General features: G+C 51.3%; 1 protein-coding gene across 1 annotated transcript in view; it reads right to left on the bottom strand.

The window, feature by feature from the left end:
- Positions 1-20943, bottom strand: part of WNT9A (Wnt family member 9A) — a 62947-nt gene extending 42004 nt beyond the window's left edge. The window contains exon 1 of the mRNA XM_021540054.4: positions 20774-20943. Coding sequence (XP_021395729.1) covers positions 20774-20868 — 95 coding nt within the window. The 5' untranslated portion in view covers positions 20869-20943. The remainder of the gene's footprint in view (positions 1-20773) is intronic.
- Between the last annotated feature and the right edge of the window lie 978 nt (positions 20944-21921).

Consider the following 21921-nt stretch of genomic DNA (forward strand, 5'->3'; position numbering starts at 1 on the left):
CTCAAAATAAATCATAACAGTAATATGCACACACTTGAGAGAAGAGGGAGAAAAAAAAAAAAAACAAGCCAGATATAAACCTACACTGGAAAAATCTTGCACTTAAGTGTAGCCAAAATGCCAGTTGCTACATGTCACATTTGGGCGCTCCAGGCAACGCTATCACAATGGCTAACAGGGGCAGGCAGAGCTCCAAGACCTAAGTCCAAAGCCCAAGAGGACACACAGATGCTCCTTGGAGAACAGTGATGGCATCTCAGGCTTTTTGCTGAGGCTTTCACACACGTTCAGCATCCTGAGCAGTGGCGTGAGGCAGAGCAAGGCTACGACCTTTGGGACGCCGCTCCCAGCTAATCCTGCCTGAAGGAGGGCCCCAGAAAACATTTAGATGGAAGGATCCGTGAGATTAAGATGTTTATCCATCCTGTGTCCTGCACGGTTGGGATTGCAGTGTCTCCTGGCTGCACGAGCTCAGGAGGACCAAGGGCCAAGAATGAGAGAGGGGAAGGATAGCAACGCTAACAACTGCACCGAGTGTTTGCTGGAAACCTGTCCCAGGCTGCAGATAAAGGAATAAAATGGGATCAGGGGAGATTTTCCCCGCATGGAAACACCTTGGGAGGCTGAGCTGACACAGCTGTTGGGGGCAACAAGTGAAGAGCACAGTGTGAGACTCTGTAGGGTGAAATGCTTAAGTTGTACAGATGTTTATATCTGGCTTTGGCCAGGAAAGGTGCCATGAATCCCTAAAGATGACCCGAGGCTATCAACAGCCCAAAGATGACTCAGAACAAATGTTAAGGTCAGTTAACTCCTGCTCTGGCTGGAGAAACCAATTGTATGCAGAGCTGAGGGTCTCCCTCCAATTCCAAACTGGAAGGGCATTTGGCACCAGAGTCTCAACAGAGAAACCTCATGGAGACACTCAAATCACAGATTATCCTGAGTGGGAAGGGACCCACAGGGATCATCCAGTCCAACTCCAGCCCTGCAAAGATACCCCAACAATCCCAGCCTGTCCCTGACAGCACTGTCCAAACGCTCCCAGAGCTCTGGCAGCCTCATCACCCTCTGGGGGAAGAAGATATCCAACCTAAACCCCTCAACAGCTTCCTGCTGTTCTTCTGGATCCTGTCACTGGTCACTAGGATATCTTAGGTTTGAGCTTTTATATTTTCAGGTTCTGAGCTGCTTTAGTGTGTGGGTCTGAGCTCCATACCAGGGGATGCTGAGCTCTGTGCACAGAGCAGGGAGACAAAACAATTCCTGCTCCAGCTGGGCACCAAGGACAAATGATCCAAACCTCAGCCCAGGAGCACAAACACCGTGGGCTGGAGAGAGAAAAACAAGCAGGATGGGACTGCCTGGGCTGGAGCTGGAATGGGACAATGAACTCCAAGGTGCCAATGGAGCAGAACTGATCCCAGGGAGAGCCCCCGGGAGCGCTCGTGCATTTTGGGACCATTTTGGGTCATTTGGGTGCAGCCCTGGCTGGGCTCTGGTGCTGCCCAAGGTGGATCCATGGGGGAGATCCTTGAATAAATCCCTGCTTTATTCTTTAGCTCTGCCCAGCCTCTGCTCTAGGTCAGCCTGCACAAGGCATCAGGGTCAATAATTCTATGAGGTAAAAATGCAATCAAAACACCTCAGCTCCTTTCAGCTGGAATGCTGAGAGCCAGGCTGAGAGCATCCCTGGAATAAGGAGTGGCATGGCCCTGGTCCCCACTCCTGCCCCTTCCCACCTTTGTAAGTGAAGAAAAGGCAATGGGCCCGCTGCAGTGTTATGGAAAACAAAAAGCAAATTACTGTGGCAAGCACATTTCTCTCCCTCTCAGGATTTTTCATAGAGGTGCACAGAGAGAAATGGAAGAGAAAACAATTTCTATTTCTGCTCCTTGTTTTTCCCATGTGGAATGTGTTTGGAGAATTGTTTACCTGGGGTGATGGCTTGGTTGGATTCTGGTGAGGATTGTTTGAGCCTGATGGCCAATCCAACCCACCTGGGGCTGGACTCTCAGAGAGGGTCACGAGTTCTGTTAGAGTAAGAGTCAGAGAAAGTAGTATGTAGTTTTAGTATCCTCCTTTTATCCCGAGGTGGATCCATGGAGGAGATCCTTGAATAAATCCCTGCTTTAATCCTTAGCTCTGTCCAGTCTCTGTTCTGGGTCAGCCTGCACACGGCATCAACTACAGGGAGGAGATCAGGGCCTGCACCTCCAATTCCCTCAGGAGGAAGCTGTTGACTCCTATCCCTGGAAGATAACACTGAGCTCTTCTGAATTTGCAGTGGAGGAATGAAGGTCTCCAAATAAACTTCAGCCATATGCCACAGAAAAACACACCTTGGACAAACTGGAGGAGAGTTCAGGCGCTACAGTGGGAGGGAGGATGAAGACAGCAGCAAGAAAAAAAGACTTTCCCAATGCACATGGAATGAGGAGACAGGGATTTATGGAAAAGTGACCAGAAAAACCTTTTTATCCCACCATCATCCTGGAATAGTTATCATTTGTAGAGTGTCCATAGCAGTTTGTAAACTCCAGGTTTAGGAACCTGTCACAAGACAATTTGGGTCACAGATGAGGGGACAGCACAACTCGGTTCCAGCACAGAAAATCCACACCAAGCTACAACTGCACTGGCAGTGTCCAAGGTCAGGCTGGGATAGTGGAAGGTTCCCTGTCCATGGCAGGGGGTTGGAATGAGATGGGCTTTGAGGTCCCTTCCAACCCAAACCATTCTGGAATTCTACAGAGTCATGCCTTTGGATGCTGCATGGCAGGAGATCCATGAAGGAACAGGACAAGGCAACCACTGCTTCCAGAAAATTTCTGCCCCAATACCTACTGTGGCTCATTTAGAATGATGGGAAGTGAGCAAGGATGGTCCCTGATAATTCTATGTTCTTCCACATTTGGTCATAATAAGTGGATGGGTGGATCAAAGAGAAACTACTAGACATTCCCCAGCAAGGTTTTACAGCTTCCAAAAAAAAAAAACCCAACCAAAAAAAGCCCCGAAAAGCCCCAACACCAGTTCCACACTAAAGGTCCCAAAGCTTGCGAGGCAGGTTTCATTTTAGAGCACACTCATCGGATTTGCTTACATAATTTTCTTGATTTGGAAAGCTTTTTATTTTCCTTAGTGAGAAAAGCTGTCCAAATTTATCACGTTAAGTAGGGGGCTGCTTGCCCAAAAGGATCTTAAAATACATTGGCTGCAATTTTCCTTTTAAAGTTTGCATATCACAATTAGGGCAACATGGAATTAGAGCAGCTTTAATGGGTGAGGTGGGAAAGAAACCATTAAAAAGGACAAATCCTTACCAAATTATCCTGGCACCTAAATGCAACAGCCCTCAGGTTGTCCAGAGGCTGCTGAAAACAGGGCAGCAAGAGATCAAGAAGTGTTCCAGTGTGAACCCATTAAGCAGGATGTATATAAATCCCACAGAAGAGATTTTTGAGTGATTTTAAGAGTTTTCAGTGATTTTGAGAACATCATCTGTCTCTTCGGAGCTGCTGGGGAAGATGTTGGCTTCATCTAACTTGGTCAGCAAAGAAATTTCCCCTTTGGATCCTCCAAGTCCCAGGGACAGGACTTGGCAGCAGCTGTGATTCTAGTCCAGATGTAATTCTGTTCAGCTCCTCCACCCAACCATCACTTGACCACAGCGAGAACTCCTGAAGTTCTCAGGTCCTTCAAACCTTCCTAGGTCAGTTCTTCCCAACATGAAACCACAAAAAGCCATAAAATCCATACACCAAACATCTCACTCAATCCACTACTCCCAGTTTTGACTCTGATTAGTTCATTTTTGTAGATGGAAATTGAGGATCTCCTCAAACAGCAGAGTTTCCATCCCTGTGGAAAAGCTGAAGGAGTAGAAAGAAGGGGGCAACTTACACAGAAAATACAGAAAACCTCACCAACCCCATGAATGCCACAGGTCAACATCCCTCAGATTGAAAGTTTACAGGAGGAAAAATTCAGTTTAGGTGTTGCCAGGTATCTTCTACCTACTGAAAGCCCATTTTTAGGGCCACTCCAGCAGATCCTTTATCCCCCTGCCACCCAATGGTCACAGCAATGCACGATGGAAGAAGTGGCATGGAAGTGAAATAATTTAATTTGGGTCTAAAGTGCAGCTCCCAGGTCCAAGCAGGCCTTGCATTTAGGTTTCCAGCACTCCTGACTACTTACAAGAGCAGCTCTGGAGCTCTACAGTCCCCCCAGGACTACAATGGATGGAAAACCACCCTGGGCTGCTCTTGGATTTTGGAATTCCCACCTCCAAGGCAGCTTGTTGGATTCCCTCTTCAGATGATGGTCACAAACTCACAAACTTCATGAGCCTGACCTTAAAGAGACCTTCAAAAAGCTATCCTAGAACAGAGAGAGAATCATGGAATTGTTTGGGTTGGAAAAGACCTTAAAGATAATCCAGTGCCACCCCTGCCATGGGCAGGGACAGCTTCCACTGTCCCAGGTTGCTCCAAGCCCTGTCCAACCTGGCCTTGGGCACTTCCAGGGATGGGAGTCTCCCCAGTTATCCCTAAGACAGGAGAAGGTTTTGGAGGATGTATTAATGCACCCATTTACAGATCCTGAGGTTGAAAACCAGCATCATTCCCAAATAAAAATATGTCCTGAGGGGAAAGAGTTCTCAGCAACACCTTGGTGTCTTTCCTCAGGAGTTTCTCAGTTGGACACTTACACAGAATTGATGTGTTCCCAGTAGTCTTTCAGTATTTCCCAGAGCAACTGTCCCCAAAAGTTTTAAGAGAGGCTAAAGATTAAATTAATGGCCTAGTGTCTTAAAGAAGAAAAAACCAGCACCTCATAGTGCTAAACTCACCAGGCACTGCCACCAAAACCTAGGGAGAAAGAGCTCTTGGCTCAGGTAGTTAAAAACAATGTCATATAACTAAAAATTTAAATTAAAAAAGGTTGGGTGGGTTTTGGTTTTGTGTTTTTTGGGGGTTTTTTTGAGGGTACTTTTTGAGCAAGAATAGAGATTTAGATTAGATGTTAGAAAGAAATTCTCCCCTGTGAGGGTGGGCAGGCCCTGGCACAGGGTGCCCAGAGCAGCTGTGGTTGCCCCAGGATCCCTGGCAGTGTCCAGGGCCAGGCTGGACAGGGCTTGGAGCAGCCTGGGACAGTGGAAGGTGTCCCTGCCTATGGCAGAGGGTGGAACTGGATGGTCTTTAAGGTTCCTGCCAACCCAACTCAATCTATTCCATGATAAGAAGAAAAAACCTCCTGAAATTTGCCCACTGATTTCCATCACCGCTCCAGAAAACTTCACCAGAGAAACCAGACTTGGAGCAGAACCACAGCAGCCACCTTGTCACTGCTTGTGCCCAGCTCCCAGCCAAGCCTGAGGAGCAGCTCGGTGATGTCCTTCAGCTGCTGTGGAGAGAGAAGGGGGAGTTCCTTGGTGGCAAGAAAATGAGATTAAATCAGTTTAGGGTTCAGGCAGAGCTGTAAGCGAGACCCAGCCTTTGCAGGGCAGCACAGAGGTGCCTTTGAGGGATTTCTGAGCTGCAGCACAGAGAGGTCTCACAGCCCCAGCACATCAGGGCAGCAGCAGCATCCATGTCCTGCCTGTGTGCAGCGTCTGTTCCCTTCTCTGCAGCCTGCAGGGACTCTTCAGGAGAGCCATGAAAAACCCAGCCTAAAGAAACTCAGGGTTTGTTCACCTTTCCCCCCACCAAAAAAAAATCCTTACACGGCTGCCAGCTGCTGCTGTGGCCACCCAAACTGCTCCCCCAGTTCTGAAGTGATGCTGAACTCGGGAGAGGAGCTGAAATATCCTGAGCGGGAGGGGAGGGTGAAGTTACACAGGGCTATTAGTAAAATAAACCTTGCTCTGGCACGCTGGGGGAGCCTTACCCAGAGCAGTGCTGGCACTCATTTCAGTCACTGGGTTTAACCCTTCCTTCCCTTGGAAAGGAAAGCTGGCAAAGCTGTGCCAAGCAGCCATTCCCTCCACAACCTGCTGGAAGTTTCTCCTCAGGGATTAAATTTGGATCCGAAGCAAGGATCTCGCAGGAAGGGCAAGGGTCAGGATGGGATTAGATCAGAGAATGGGGTGTAGGGATGAGGACAAAGGGTGGGGAGCCCCACTAGCAGAAGGGTCAGTGGCAGACTCTTCGTCCCTTCAGAGTCAAAATCGGGAACAGCATGAAGGAAAATAAAAAGTCATGATATTTTTCCCCTCAGGGATCTTCCCTGGTACTGGCAGGATTTCCCTCTTCTCCTCCACACCCACATCATCCAACACTTCAAGTGCAGAGGAATGTCCCACCCAGCTCCCTCCAAAGCAAAAATTATCCAGGGCACCACATGGAAGGGCTGTTTTTCACAAAAACTTCAGGAAAACTGAGGCCAAAAAGTCTTTCACAACCACAGCTCACCCTCAACTGGAGAGAAACTCCCCAGCTAAAGGAGGAGTGTGCTGTTGGTCAAATATTCCCAGTTCATCCAGCGACTTCGGGACAGCAGGGAAAAGCTGATGTGTGACTCACTGCCCTGCATTTTTAAGTGAAAAAGCAAAGAGCTTGGGTTGAAGAGTTAAAGGGAAAAAAAAATGGAAAAGAAAACAAAAGTTAAAGAAAATTAAAGGGAGTAAACACCTCTAAAACACCAATTTTAAGCAGTGGATCAGCAGATGCAGAGGAGCTGGTTCACACATTAGCTGAGGAAAAGTTTGCAGCTCTCCATCTGCCTGTATTAGTCACCGGTAAGGGGACACTCCAGCAATGCTCAACTGGAACCAATCGAGCCCAGGAATGCAAAGTGGGGTGGTTAAACCACATCACTTTTGGAGCGCCTCCTCCAAACACGGCTCTAAAGTGCCCTTAATTCAGTTTAGCCTGCTTTGCATTGAAATGGAGTCTCTTAAAGTGAATTAAGGAGCTTTAATCCCCAAGGAGAGCGTTTCCACCGGGGCTGGTTAAGAGTAATTGAACTAATCCACTTTAAAAGTCAGCTCCGATTAGCTGTGCCGAGTGGCTGTGCAGATGAGGCCGGGGAGCACAGGGACTGTCTCTAGCATGCAATAATCCCATCAATCTGCCCCAGGGAGGACAGCTCGGGCCTGGGAGGGATCCAAAACACTCCAACGAGAGCACTAATAGAAACGTCTCCCCGTGCCTGACAGGTGCCATCTGCTTGCAACCAAAGGCGTTTTTCCACGTGGATTTGCTGGGCAGACCCTATTCGCTGGGCATGGACGAGGGGAAGTTGGGTTTTTATGGGCAGCTCCCTGGTCCAAGAAGTGCTGGCAGCATCTCCCACTGGAGCCATGCTGAAATATCAAATACAGCTCTCCCTCCATTCCCCCCCGTCCCCAAAGGGGTCAGAGGATGGATTTGGGGTCTGTGTAGGTAGGAAGGAGCCAACTCCACCCCACACTGATGGCTGGGGGTGATTGGATCCCCCATTTATACTGCTACCACACCCACCGCGCTCTTCCGCGAGCTCCCAGGGTGTTTCCCACTTCCCACTGGTTTTCATCCCAGCTTTTCCACTGCTTAGAGCAAAAGCAGGTCAGCCCCACACAATTCCCACAGAAACAGGGATCAGAAAGCCAAGAAGGGCAATAAAAATAAAACAAAGGGCTCCCAACCACCCCAAACCACATCCTGCCTCGATTTTCACTCCAGGACCCCCCTCCCCAGAGCCAGCAGCAGCACAGGGCAGGCTCAGCCCAGGTTCTGCCTTTCTAGGAAACCACGGAGCCCCTGTTTCATGCAAGCCACTTCTCCCCCAGCTAAGAATAATCCCCCCAGCTGCTGTTTGATGTCCCCATCGCCATGGAGGCAGCGTTTTTTCTCGGGGACATCCACAGGGAGAGGCAGCGAGGCCGCGTGTGTTCGCTCCCGTTAATGTTTCCTGTGCGGTTCGGGCTGTTTTACCTACAGGTATGTTTATTCCACTGCTTTAGCAAACCAGCAGACTTTTTAATGGAACTGTTGATATTTTTCCTGGCTGCTGCTCCTCCTGGAGAGGCGAGGCAAGCGTACAAACCGAGTTCATTCCGAGCTGCAGCCCGGAGCTGCTCCGCTCCTCCTGGGACCGCGGGGAATTGAAGGTTTCCATTGCACTGGTCAGGTTTCTTCCTTCTCCCAGCCTTCGAGTTTTAGACACACAAACAGAGCAGCTCGGGCAGCTGACAGGAGCAAGAGCAACGTGTGGCTGGTGCTTGAAGCAAGGGCAGCAGCTGCCCTGGAAATGCAGCCACGAACCTCCCAGCTAGGCTCTGGGAAAGGCAGGCAGGTGTAACGCTGCACCCCCAAAACCAAGCCTGCACCACTCATCTTGCAGCCAGACCTTGTGGGCTGAAGCTTGGTGCTTCCTGCTTTTAAACACTTCAGACCTCACCAGGTCAGCAGGAAGATTCCTATAAATTTGTCTTTGGATCCCCTATAAATTTGTCTTTGGATCGCCTTTACTGCTGCAACAGAAGGAGAAACTCCAACCCAGCGGGCTCTGCTTTGTCAGGCACACACTGAAGGCATTTTCAAATGCAATCCACAGCCCAACAGCCTTTTGGGGCTTTAAAGGATGTGCACCAAAGCCCTGGCTCAGCTCAGAGCTGCTCACTGGGGGAACAGTCCTGTGCCACAGCCGAAGCACCCAAAGCCACACAGACCTCTGCTCCCTTCACCCACAATGGGGTAAAACTGAACACCCAGACAGGTCAGACACCAGCTTCAGAGCCACTTCATCAAAAGGAGCCTCCAGAGAGCTCTGGGAGCAGAGCAAACACCCCCATGCAGAGAGGAGCTGTTTGGACAAGGCCACTGACCTGTCCCTGATGTGCCAGCGGCAGCAGAGCATCCCTGGGAGCAGCTCGCCTCAGTCCTGGCACTCTGCAGGCTCTGGGAGCAGAGGAGTCACCCCCCAGCTGCTCACCATGAGTGTGTGAGGGGGAACATCCAGCCCCTGGCAGAAATACCCCCCGAGCCATGGTGCAGCCCCAAACTGAGGCGTTTTTGTCACCGTGAGTCAGCCCAGGCCAGGCTCTCAGCTCAGCTCCCCCTCCCAGCACCAGCTCTCAGATTTTCCATCAGCCTGGAGCACCCCCAGGGATGCAGGGCTGAGGGAGGATGTCCTTCTCCTCCCCTGGTACATCCCACCCTGCCCTGGCTGGGACAGCCCTGATGGTCCCAGTCTCGGGAACACAAAATCCCCACAGGCACTGCAGCTACTCTTAAGGCATCTCCACAACATCAGATTTGGTTTTCATGGTTGGTGACCCCTTTGCAAGCTCGGGAGTCCAGCTGATCTTGCAAGTGCAGGATTATGCCTTGTGGGAATCCAGGGCATCCCTCTGGCTGCCCTGGCAGGTCTGGGACCCTGGCAGGGGTCAGGAACCCCCTGGACAGAGCCCCCAGAGACACTGGCTGTGATCTCTGGCCATGGAAAAGAGTTTTCAATCTCACAGGATCAATTACCAGCTCTGAGGGTTTGATATCAGTAATAATTAAGTGTGGCACGGGTGCAAAAGTCAAATTTTAGGATTCTAGATGAGGGGTCCAAAGGGGACAAGCTGGAGGAAATTGGGTGTGCCTTGTCCTTTTTCTCCTTCTTCATGCCCTCCATGTCTCACTGTGGTGTTGGCATTTTTCTGTTGGTTCAGGCTGGGGACACACTGTCCAACGTAGGTGACAGATATTGGCACGTTATTGTCAATCCAGCCCAGGGAGTTTCTGGTATTTAATGTTTGTCACATCCCACTGAGGGCAGAGCCCCACACGCTGCCCTGCAGGACAGAGCTGGGCAGGGCAGCAGAACATGTGAGAGATAAACAGAATAAACAACCTGGAAACCAGCACAGACCAATTATGGCTTCTGCTTTGGCAGGGGGCTGACAGACAGAGACTTTCTACAATCCCAGAATCATCAATACCACAGATTCCAACAATGCCTGCTCCCACTGCCCTGCCAACACCATCCCTTTAGCCCAGCGCCCGCCCTGCACCTTGCAGAGAGGCAGATCTGCCTGAAAACACATTTTCCTCAGCTCCACAAACCAGTCTGGACATTACAGCTCGTAACACTGACCACAGGGACTGCTCAAAGCCTTCCTCAGCCCAGCTCACACCCTCCCCAAGGGCAGCTCTTCAGCTCCAGTCCTCTCTCCTAAGCCTCCGGATTTCCAGAGTCAACATGGGACAAGCCAGAAGATAGAAATAGTCCCCAGGGATGCAGCACAGCTGTGCTAATGAGCCAGAGGAAGTGTTGGATCTTTGGTCAGACCCTGTAATTCAGCTCAAGTGGCTGCTTCACCTCTGGCCTGTCAGATCAACTCGTTAACCACAGACTGGGAAAGAGCTCCCTGCTTGCTCCCAGCAGGAGATTTATCTTTGGCAGGGGCTGAAAATGCCTCTGCCCCCCTCACCTTTGACTGCAAAGAGGCCCAGAGATGCAGACAGAGAGCTGAGCTCTGGGTTTGCCAGGTATTTCAAGATCTCACCTTACACGGGGAGAGGATTAGGGCTAGAAAAGAATTTTGTCAAGATTAAGCCAAACAAGTCAGTTCTTTTAAATCAAGTATCAGCTCTGGTGAACTGTCCCCAGAGGGGTTTGGGCTGCAGGATTGGGTTTCTTGTCAGAGGAGATGGGCAGCACTGGAGAGCAGCTGAACTCCATGTTCCTGAGCTGGGAAAGGTCCCCTGAAGTCATGGATTGCCCTGGGAGAGGCTCTGCAGCAAACACCAGTGGATCCAGTCCAAGGTGGACGCTCATCCCAAGTGCAATCACTGAGCTGGCTCCCAGGTTCCCAATCCAGCATGTAAAAAAAGCTGAGAAACACCAAAATCCAGCAGCTATCCCATGTTCAGCTCAAGTGGAAACACGTTTTCTTTGATTTTCTGGGCAATTTTCAAAGCCTTGTGTGATGAGCCCTCACCCCCCATTCCCCCCCACCTCAGGAGAGGCTCTGCACCACGGGAGACACGATGGACTGGTTTTCCAGAGACATCAGCAGACACCGAGCCCAAAGCAAAATTTGGGGGAAGCAAAATTGTTTCCCCCTGCAGGAATCTGGCAACAAGACAGTGACCCTTCCTGCAGGCAGAGAGGAGCTCAGCAGGGTAAATCCACCCCAAAAACCTCCCCCCAGCATCCCAAATGTGGCACTGCACGGGCACCAGGGCAAACTGCAGCCACCCCAATCCCAGCTGCAGCCACAGGCAAGGATTCTCCAACATCCAGAAAATTCAACTTCACCCCTTGGACACTTTGGAGAGCGAGGTGTTTGCTGACAGTGATCCTAAAACACAGCTGGAAAACCTCACAGGGTCCTCTGGAGAGAACCACCTTCACCTAAAATCCTCAGTTACCATCTCTAAAAAAAGTACAGTTACACCTCCAGGGCTGCCTGGCTTTGTTTTGTTGCAACACCAAACCTCAGGCCATAAGTTTAAAAAAAAAAATTAATCTGAAGAGATGATAATGAGAAAGTCTATTAAATTATATTTTAATACTTATTATTAAAGTTATAAGTATTAAATTTATAATTTTTAACTTTCTAATTACTTTTATAATTATTATGTTCATATTTATATTTAATTTTATATTTATATTTAAGTTTATATTTAATTATATTATTATTAATTATATTAAAATAGTGAAAAAAGTTTGTATTTAATTATATTGTTAATTATATTAAAATAGTGAAAAATAGTTTATATTTAATTATATTATTATTAATAATATTAAAATAGTGAAAAAACAATGCCCCCAGCTCAGGAGGGGGTGAGAGCAGGGGTTCCCACTGAGGTCTACACTGGGAATTAGCTGTAGGAAAGCCAGGAGGAGCAGGGCACAGCAATGCCTCTGTGCTGTTCCTTTTAGGATCAGGTGAGGGAAGGCTACAAAAATCTCAGCAAGCCATAAGAACCTGCCGTTGGGCACTTTCCACCATCCCAGGTTGCTCCAACCCCATCCAGCCTGGCCTTGGGCACTGCCAGGGATCCAGGGGCAGCCACAGCTGCTCTGGGCACCTGTGCCAGGGCTGCCCATCCTCACAGGGAGGAATTCCTTCCCAATATCCCATTTTATCCTGCTCTCTAGCAGTGGGAGCCATTTCCCCTTGTCCTGTTCCTCCATCCCTTGTCAAAAATCCCCCTCCAGCTCTGCTGGAGAAGCTCTGAGGTGTCTCCATGGCCAGAGTTGAGGTGCTGAAGACCCAGAAGCAGAAATCCCAGTGTCCTGTGAGCCAGAACAATTCATTTTTCCACCTGCATCCCCTCCCAGGGGTCACCCTCCCCAGCTACTTCAAAATAAGCTGTTCATTTCTGATACTATTTCTTTTGCTCATCAGTTGACCTCTTCCAAGAGGATTCGGCCTTGAAAACAAACAGTGGCTCGACCCTCCTCGTGCTGGGAGGCTGCTCCACAGAAATTCAGGGAGATTCCAGAGCAGACCAAGGTTGTGGTTCAACTTCTGCCCATTCCTGCCAGGACTGCAGGGAGGGTTTGCAGCTCAGATGTCCCCGAGGGCCTCTTCCAGTGCTTCAGTCGTGTCTAGAGGAAATCATCAAAGCCACCTCCTGCTCTGCTCCATGGCCACTTTTGCTGCTTCACTCTCTGGAAGACCCCAAGGAGCTTCTCCAAGAAAGAAAAGTTTTGCTCCAATTGGGAAATTTGCTCCATTTTCTCCAGTGCATGGCAAATGCAGAAATCAGAGCATGTTTGCCCCAACCTCCATGACCAATTCATGCTATATTTTAATCAGCTAGGCCAAATGAATCTGCTCGTAAAATTCCTGCCAACTCCCATCCAGCCTGTTGGGAATCAACAGGAATTGGGTGTTCCACGCTGTAGCCCAAACTCAGCATTACTGTCAGACACTGTTGAGTTTGCATTTTCTGTGGTGGATGAAAAGAGGTTTTCCTCTGTGTTCTTCCCCCCCAAAAAAAAGAGTTTAGTTTTTTTAACCTGTTCTTTCCCCTTCCCCCAAAATCCTTCAGGAATGAAAAGCTCCCCACACCTTAGAGAATGGTTTATAATTACAGACTGGAATTACAGAGCACAATCAGGAGCTGCTTGATTCATTTGAAACAAGAGTTCCTGGTAAGGGCTGAGGGGGATGGAGGAAAAAAAAAAAAAATCAGGATAGATTTTTCTATCAGCTCCAGCAAATCCTGTAACTGCTGTGTTTATCCACAGAATCAAAATACTCCCTGTTCCACTTGGGGAAGTGCAAACACACGTTACAATAAAATGTAAAGCTTGCTGAGCTGATAAACTTCATAAGTGTGTTTTATGACAGTATCTGGAGAGATAAGGCTCATTACACGTACAGCCACCACTGAAGGAACCTTAAAAAGCAACGTGAAACAGAAGAGGAAAAGAATTTGCATCCTGACGTCAAAAAAAAAAAAAAAGCTTATAAAGGGTTAACCCTTTCCATAATAATAATCCTAATAATTCCTGGGTCCTCTCAGCTTGACCTGAGCTGGTTCCTGAGCTCTGGGAAAAGTCAGGAGAGCAAATCCTGCCTGGCTGATGTTGGTGCAGAACCTGCAGCCACGTTCTGCAGGAGGAGCAGTGGCCCCCCCAGACCATTTAAGAATGCAAACACCAAGTCCTGTGCTCCAGGGCTCCTCGGGTCGAGGAACCAAGGGTGTGAACACACTACAAGCCACCAGAGAGCTGTGCTGGCTGCAGAGAGAAGGGGCTGCTCCAGTGGGGAGGGAAGCCAGAGCCTCAGCAGGTTTTAGGTTGGAAAACCAGGTCCAGGAGAGTTCTTGGATTGCTCCAACACTCCCCGGGGAGTTGGGAACTTGGGAGGTTTGTGTCCAACAGAAGGTTTCAGGGTGAACCCAGCACCACCCCACCCCAGAGGGGTCTCTCAGGAGGCAGCTGGAACCACAGGGTCAGAAATTGAGGGGGAGCAGATGGAGACACTTGGAATGCATCAAGTCCTCTCCTCAGTCATCGGGGAAGCACTGACCCCTTTGTCTTCCACAGAACTCAGGAGTCCACAGAATGCAAGCCCTAAGGGGCCACGTTATTCCATGGAACTGCAGCAGAGAGGATCTACACGGAGCTTCTGGCATCAGAAGTTCTCCACCTCTGGTGGTCCCCCCAGTGGGGATATCCTGATTTAACATCTCCAAAATCCCCTTCCAACCCAACTCTCTCTTAGAAGGCATCAAGGCACAGGGATGAAACAGGAGATAGGGAAGGCAAATCCAATCTTCAGCTCTCCTGAGGCAAGATTTCCATGTCCCAGCACCCCTCATGCAGCTCTGGAACACGAATGCCTCATACTGTGGAAATACCAGTGATGTTCACTGGTCCAGCACCTCCTCGGGCTGCCCAGCCACTCCCACCACAGCTCGAGCTCAGCAGTTTCTTCTGACTCAGATTTTCCACTTTAAAAAAAAAAAAAAACTTAAAGAATGTTTAAATATCAACATTAATTAGAAATAACAGCACTGTCAGCATGTCCTTACATGAAGTGAATGGAATGGAGCATCCCTGGGCCAAGAATATCCACAACAGAGGTGGGAAGAACTTTTTACACAGGTAGATAGTGGTAGGATGAGCGGGAATGTTTTAAAGTGAAAGAAAACAGGTTTGGGTGAGGTATTAGGAGGAAATCCTTCCCTGTGAGGGTGGGCAGGCCCTGGCACAGGGTGCCCAGAGCAGCTGTGGCTGCCCCTGGATCCCTGGAAGTGTCCAAGGCCAGGTTGGACAGGGCTTGGAGCACCCTGGGATGGGGAAAAAAAATCTTTTCTAACCCAAATTATTCCATGATTCTCCAAGAGGCAACTACACCAAGTCTGCCAGCACAATTAATTAATCCGAGAGAAAAATGAAGAAAGCAGCAAAAACTGACAAAACTTGCTCTGCTCAGAAAGATTCAGACTGAGCTGCATCACAGAGGCTTCTCCGCGCTGTCTTCCACACTTTCCACTTAACTTGCTCCCCCTTCCCAATCCCACAGCCTAATTCAATTACCTGCCACCAAATAAGCCTTAAGGCCATTCTCATTACCCCGATAAAGCACAAGGCCTTTAATTATTAAACACTCTGGGCCTTTTTGTGTTGGGGTTGTGGGGCTGGACTCCCTTTTATTGTTGTCAGCAGCTTCCAGAAATCAAGTTAATCATTGACCAGGCCTTTCAGCAGGAGACCAGAGTCCTGTGGATTCCTGGTCTCTGGTTCTGCATCACCAGTCAGGCTAAAGGAAGTCACCAGCCTCCTGCTTTGCCAGGTATCCACTCAACATCCTCCTAACAACCCATCTTCCCCTCTCAGGTGTCATTTACAGCACTGGGAAAAAAAAAAAAAACACGAAATATTTGCCCACGGAGGCTGCAGCAGTGCTCATCACTAACCTGAGTTCAGAGAGGAACAGCCTCAGGTGGGGGAAACTGAGGCACAAGACAGTGGTTCCAGAACATCAAGCAACATTGTCAGTTCATTACTTAAGGCAAAAAAATACTAATTCTTGTCTGAGTTAATGCTGCTCCATCCTCTGCAGGCAGGAGGAGCTTCCAGCACTCCCCAGCATGATCTGGGATGAAGTGATGAAGATGCAGGTCTGGCACAGTTCTTTTTCCAAATATTCCTGGCTTTGTCGCCACGCTCACCAAATCCAGTGCCACTTCCAAGCACCTCCAAAGCAAACGCTGCTGCTGGGCACGGGGTTCCCTTTCCGAAGGAATGGAGGTTAAACACTGCTTTGAGTTGACCCAGAGAGGCCAACTTTGGGAGCCAAGCCAGGCAGGGCTCACAGCAGTGACAGCTCCAAAAACACAAGGGAGGAAGAGAAAAAAAAAAAAAAAAACAACCCAAAACTCCAAACCAGGCAAACCCTCCCAGTTTTCCAAGGAAAACCCCAAAGCAGCAGCCGAAACCCCGCGGAGCCGCGTGGGAGAGGCAGAACGCGCGGCGCAGGGCGGGATGGCCGAGCCGTCCTTCCCGGGCGCTCCAGCTGTGTTTGCCTGCCTGCTGCATTCCTGCCTGGCCAGCCAGGGCCAGGTTTTGTTTTTTTGGGTCGTGCTGGGAAGCAGCTGCTCCGTCTCACACACGCCAGAGCCCGGCGGCGCCCACGAAGCCACCGTGGCCCACGCCACCCTCCAGGGACAGCCAGGCACACGCAGAGCTGCCATCGCCCAGCGTGGCACTCAGGCTGCCAGAACAGGGGCAGAGAGGTGGGGTTGCTTTTATTGGAGTGTTACATTCTGCTCAGGCCGTGCTTTCCCCCATTCCCCGGGACCCCTGTGACTCTGATCAGATCAGCCTGGTCTCCTCCTTCATGCCCCACGGGGTTGGTGGAGAGCCAGAGAAGCCCACCCTGTCCACAGCCTAGAAAAGGTGATGTCCCTTCCTATTTTCTCTCTTTCCCCCGCTCTTCCCTCAGACCATGCTGGACAACCACATTGGGGTGAGAGCCTCTTTTGGAAATCTTTGCCATCTCCTGATGTTCCTCCCATCAAGGCCTCGTATCTCTGGGCTAGCCTGATAATTTGGGGGCTGAGAGAGAGTAGAAACATCACTGGAGGTGACATTCCAGCTGGCGCTGGAACCCGCGGCCACGTCGCGCCCCGCTCAGGAACCCGCCCCAGCGCGCCCACACAGCCCCTCCAAACCCAACATCCCGCTCTTTTCTAATCCTCTCTTAAAAATCACGCCCTGAACGATGAGGTTTCTATCCTCCAGCAGAGCAGGGCACCTTTCCTGCACCTGCCAAAGGGAATAAAAATACACGGCGCTTCCCACACTGCACACGGCCAGCGCGGCTCTGGGAGCGGTGTGTTGGTAAATTAGGGCAAGCTATGCTTCCCCTCCCTCCCTCTCCCCCCCGTGAGCATTTGAGGGTTCCTGTTGCCTGCGTGCAGGGGACAGATCAGTTACATTTATGCAGAACATTGCAATCTGTCAATATAAACACTATGTAAGCATGAGCCACTTGTAACATTACTACTGTCTTGACAAGTGTTTGCAGAGGGGGCAGAGCTGCTGGGATCCTTCTGCTGCTCCCAGAGGGAGAGCAGAGCAAATCCCAACCAGCAGGAAAAACACTTCTTCCAGCAAAAAGTATTATTTTTTTATTTTTTTTTTTAAGGTGGTGCATCAAAATTGAATTAAACCCCGCAGAGATAGAGGGAGGTTGGTTTATGGCCTGGGTCACCTCGGATCCACGGATCAGGCAGCTCAGGAAAGCAGAAGCTCCTAGGGGCTGGTTTCCCTTCCCACCAGCACAGGGAACAGCAGGATTGGAGTTCCTCAGCCACCCTGTCACCCCAGCATGGCTAATCCCGTCACCTGCCACTTCCAAAGCCCAGAAGTGCAAGTCCCAACACAATTCCCAGATGCTGCTGTGGCATTTCCACCACCCCCGGCCACATTTGAGAGGGGAAAGGGAGGGAGGGAGGGGAGGTACCCAGGGCCAGAGCGTGTCAGGCACCGGGAAAGCAGAGCGGGGAGGAGAAGTGAAATGCAATGCTTTCTCAGGGATGCCAGCAGCCTGGGGCTGCTCCAAACTCCCCCCAGCAGCCAGTTGGAATATGGTGCAAATTAGTGCTCAGACAGCCCAGCTGCAGAGGCCGTGGCTGGACATGAAAGCAGCCTCACTTCTGGGGCAGGCAGTGCATCCCTGCAGGCTGACACCGATCCCGAGGCAATGCCTCCCCCTCTGGTGCAGGCTCAGCCTCTCTCACAGTCATCCAGCCCAAAATTCAGCCACCACCCTCATCATCCTCCTCCTGAGGGGCAGCTCTAAACGCACAAAAAGCCAGCAGGGCTATTCCCAGTTTTGCAGGTGTGCTTCTTTCCTCGCTGTCAAAAAGTTCCTTATCAGCCAAGGTTTTGGAGCTGTGGCATCACCACATCCCTGATCCCTGCAGCTGTTTTGCAGGAGTTAGGGCTGAGCCAAACCCTCAAAACCCCTCCTGAGCAGGTGCCTGCAGGGTCTCAGCTCTGTTCAGCATCACTGCAGGTGCTGCTCCTGGGCACTAACCCTGGCACCTGCTCCAGGGAGGCGGGCAGCAATGCCCAGGCTGCCAGAATTCCCCTCCGAAAAGGGAAAATCTGTCTCTCCCTCCACAGACAGACAGACACACACCTCTCCCTCCACCTTCAGCACGTCTCCCAGTCAGACAGCTTGTGCATGGAGCAAAACAGCAGCAAGAGCCCCACCTGTACCCCGGCTTCAACTCCCACACACACTGCAAACTCTGCTTCCAGAGGGCATTTATCCTGCTCAGCCGCTTGTGCATCCCTCCAAGAACACCGGAGGCAGACCTCCAGGGCAGCAGCAGCCTCCAGCCGTGCTCTCCGAGCCCAGCATCCCTTCCTGCCGCCCCCGGGGCAGGCACAGACATAACTCCGTGCTGACACAATCTCGTTATCGTGTAACCATGCCCCATTTCTGTCCCTGGGCACTAATTCCCCACCAGGCCATGCATTTGGAGATGTGGAATTCTTTCCCTGAAATAAGACATTGGGGCTGGGGGGGGAAGGGATCATCCACAGCTGTCCTTATCCCCCTCCAGGCTGAGGAAGGGAGCAGCCAAGCTGCAGCCACAGCGTGGCATCTGCTTCGCCCTGTGCCCCACCACCTCCTCCACAGGGATGCCAGCACCCAGAGGGGCCAGCAGGCCACCAAAAGGTGGCTTTGGACTCAAAAAGAGCATCCCTCTCCCTGCCTGGAGGGCGTGTTTTAGCTCAGGGGATGCAGCCAAGTTGTTAGCAAGGATGTATCAGAATGGACAGATGTGCTGCCTCACCTGGAGCAGCTCCTTCATGCACGGGGCAGAAGAAAAAAAGATCAATACCAGCCTAGCCAGGGCACTTGCAGGGAGAACTGGGAAGTGCTGCAGGAACATCCAGCTTTTACCAGGTGGGATTTCTTTCCTTATCAACAGACAGAAGGCCACAGCGAGGAGAGCTGAGCTCTTCCACACACACTTGTGGGATCTCACTGTGGATTATCAGGAGCTGGGATCTCGGCACTGACTATTCCCAGTGTCCCCAGCAGCTCTGCAAGTGCAGCCTCTGCTCTCGGAAGAACAAAGAGGGGATCAGCTGCTCCTTTGCTGGGGCTTTAACCAGAGACAAGGAGGTTTTGCATAAGCAACTGCACTGCACGCCACAGCAGCCCTGGAGTGCACATCTGGCTGGGTGCACATCTGGCAGCATCTCCTCTCTGCCAGGGAGGGAGTCTCAAATCAGAAACAGCAGCTGTACCAAGACAGAGAAAAAGCCAAAGCAGTCAGGACAGACAGCAGACATGCCCTTGACTCCCTTCTGAAGTTAAAACCTCTACAAGCCAAGAGAGAGATCCCAGAAGGAACTGGAGTGAGTTACCTGCTGCTCTGGAGCAGATACCAGCACGGCAGGGATTAATAGGAGAGTTACAGCCAAGCTCCTTCCAAAGCCTGTCAGTCCCCAAGGCACAATTCAGCTGCACAGTGCCGGTGGTCCTCGGCAGACACATGAGCCAGCGGGCTGGGAACAGCCCTCTGCACACTGCCGAGGGAGAAAAGGGCTTTTCCTAAAAACCTGCACACACAGGACAGGCTGTTTCCTTAGAAAACCAGCCCCAGCAGCAGGAAGTGAAACGGTTCTGGAGCTGGAAACAGAAGATGTAAGTAGCACTGTTTGGAAAACTTTGCCAGACCACAAGCAATGGACAAGCCTCAACACCAGGATTTGTTTTACTGGAAAGAAGGGGGGAAAACCTCAAGTCTGCTAAAACATTCTCCAGGGCTGGTCCGGTGGCTCCTACCAGTGGTCACAACACAACATCCCAAAAAAAGGAAAAGAAGAAGAAAAAAAAAAAAAAAGAAGCAAGAATCATCACTGCTGCGTAAACTTACACCAAAACCTCTTTACACAGGTGCTCGCGTCAAACTTCTCTCTCAAACTGGCAACATTTTTGGGACAGATGGTTTAAAATTAAGGTTAAGAGGCAGAGACACCCCAAAAAAAAGCACAGAGGGCAAACCGCGCAGAGAGCTGAGGCTCCGCGAAGAAGAAGAAGAGCCGAGGGTGGAAGAAGAGCGGAGGTTGAATTGCCTGGTTCAGCTCAGCGCGCATCCAGAGCCGGGACAAGGGGGGACAAGGGGGGACAAGGGGGGACAAGGGGGGACAAGGGGGGACAAGGGGGGACAAGGGGGGACAAGGGGGGACAGACCCCCGGGGTGGGGACGGGGTCGGGCGGGGATCGGGATCCACCTGCCGCGCCGGGAGCGCCCCCTGCCGGCCGCGCCCCGCGCCGCGCACAGGTGAGCGCCGGGGATGCGCTTTTGGATCCCCCAAAAAAACACCCGGCTGGTGCAACCCGCGCCTTAATTGCGGGGAAAAAGGAGTTTTCTCCGCGTTGTCGCATTCTGGGAGGGGGTACAGCCCGCGGTCGGTGCGCTACAGGTCCGCTCCGTGCGCGTCGCCCCGCGGGGAACGGCGGAACGAAGCGCTCGCTCGCTCCCGAGACACAGCCCGGCAGCTCCCGGGGGGCTGCGACCCGAGGCTCACGGAGATCCCGGTCCCGACTGGCAAATCCGAGGGGATTCCGGGCAGCCGGCTCCGAGAGCTGGGACAGGGACAGCCGCGGGCACGGCGCTGTCGCTGCCCCTGTCCGGCTGTCAGCGCCCGCGGGACGGGATGCCCGCACCCCGAGAGGGACGGAGGCTGCCCTCAGTCTCAAAGCAGCATCCCCGCCTCGGGCTCAAAAAGCCTTCAGCACCAAAAAAAACAAAACTCAGGCAAAAGTTCAGGCGCAGGAGCGGGGGACACCTACCCGAAGTAGGCAGCGGAGGGCCGCGGGGCGCAGGCGAGCAGCCCTAGGAGCGCGCAGGAGGAGAGCCATCCCAGCAGGACGTGTCCATCCAGCATCTTGCAGCGGCGCCGGCGCTGCTCATCTCGTTCCCCCGCCGCGCCCGCTGCGGCCCCGCCGCCCGCCCCGCTTCTTATAGCGCGGCCGGCGGCGAGAGCCCGAGCGGCGGCGGGGCGGGCCGGGGAGGGGCCGCCGGGGGGGAGGGACACGGCGGAGAGGCGGGGTGGGACACGGGGACACGCCCCGGGAGGAGGGACACGGCGGAGAGGCGGGGAGAGCGCGGCGGAGCGGGGAGACGGGGTGCGCGGTGGGGTTCACTGGGGGATGCGCGGTGGGATGCGTGGTGGGATTCACTGGGGGATGCGCGGTGGGATTCACTGGGGGATGCGCGGTGGGATTCGCTGTAAGCGATTTGACAATTAATATGAACATTTTGCTTCCATCTCAGTTTCCTCGGGAAAGCCAGTCATCACCAGTCATCGGTGTTTTCCTGTGGCAAGCACATTTCTCTCCCTCTCAGGATTTTTCATAGAGATGCACAGAGAGAAATGAAAGAGAAAACAATTTATATTTCTGCTCCTTGTTTTTCCTATGTGGAATGTGTTTGGAGAATTGTTTACCTGGGGTGATTGCTTGCTTGGATTCTGGTGAGGATTGTTTGAGCCTGATGGCCAATCCAACCCAACCCAACCCAAACCAATCCAATCCAATCCAATCCAATCCAATCCAATCCAATCCAATCCAATCCAATCCAATCCAATCCAACCCAATCCAATCCAATCCAATCCAATCCAATCCAATCCAACCCAACCCAATCCAATCCAATCCAATCCAATCCAATCCAATCCAACCCACGTGGGGCTGGGCTCTCAGAGAGGGTCACGAGTTGTGTTAGAGTTGGAGAAAGTATTATGTAGTTTTAGTATCCTCCTTTTATATAACATATTAATGTATTTTAGCATAGTTATAATAAAGAAATAATTCAACCTTCTGAATTGGGTCAGACATCGTCATTTCTTCCCATTAAGTTCACCTACATTTACAATATTTTCCCACCAGCGAGGCGTCTTTTAGTGGACAAGCAGGGAGTATATGTGACTGGTCCATTAATA

This window comes from Lonchura striata, chromosome 2 (assembly GCF_050655825.1).
Source record: "Lonchura striata isolate lonStrDom1 chromosome 2, ASM5065582v1, whole genome shotgun sequence".
In the NCBI taxonomy this organism is placed as follows: domain Eukaryota; kingdom Metazoa; phylum Chordata; class Aves; order Passeriformes; family Estrildidae; genus Lonchura; species Lonchura striata.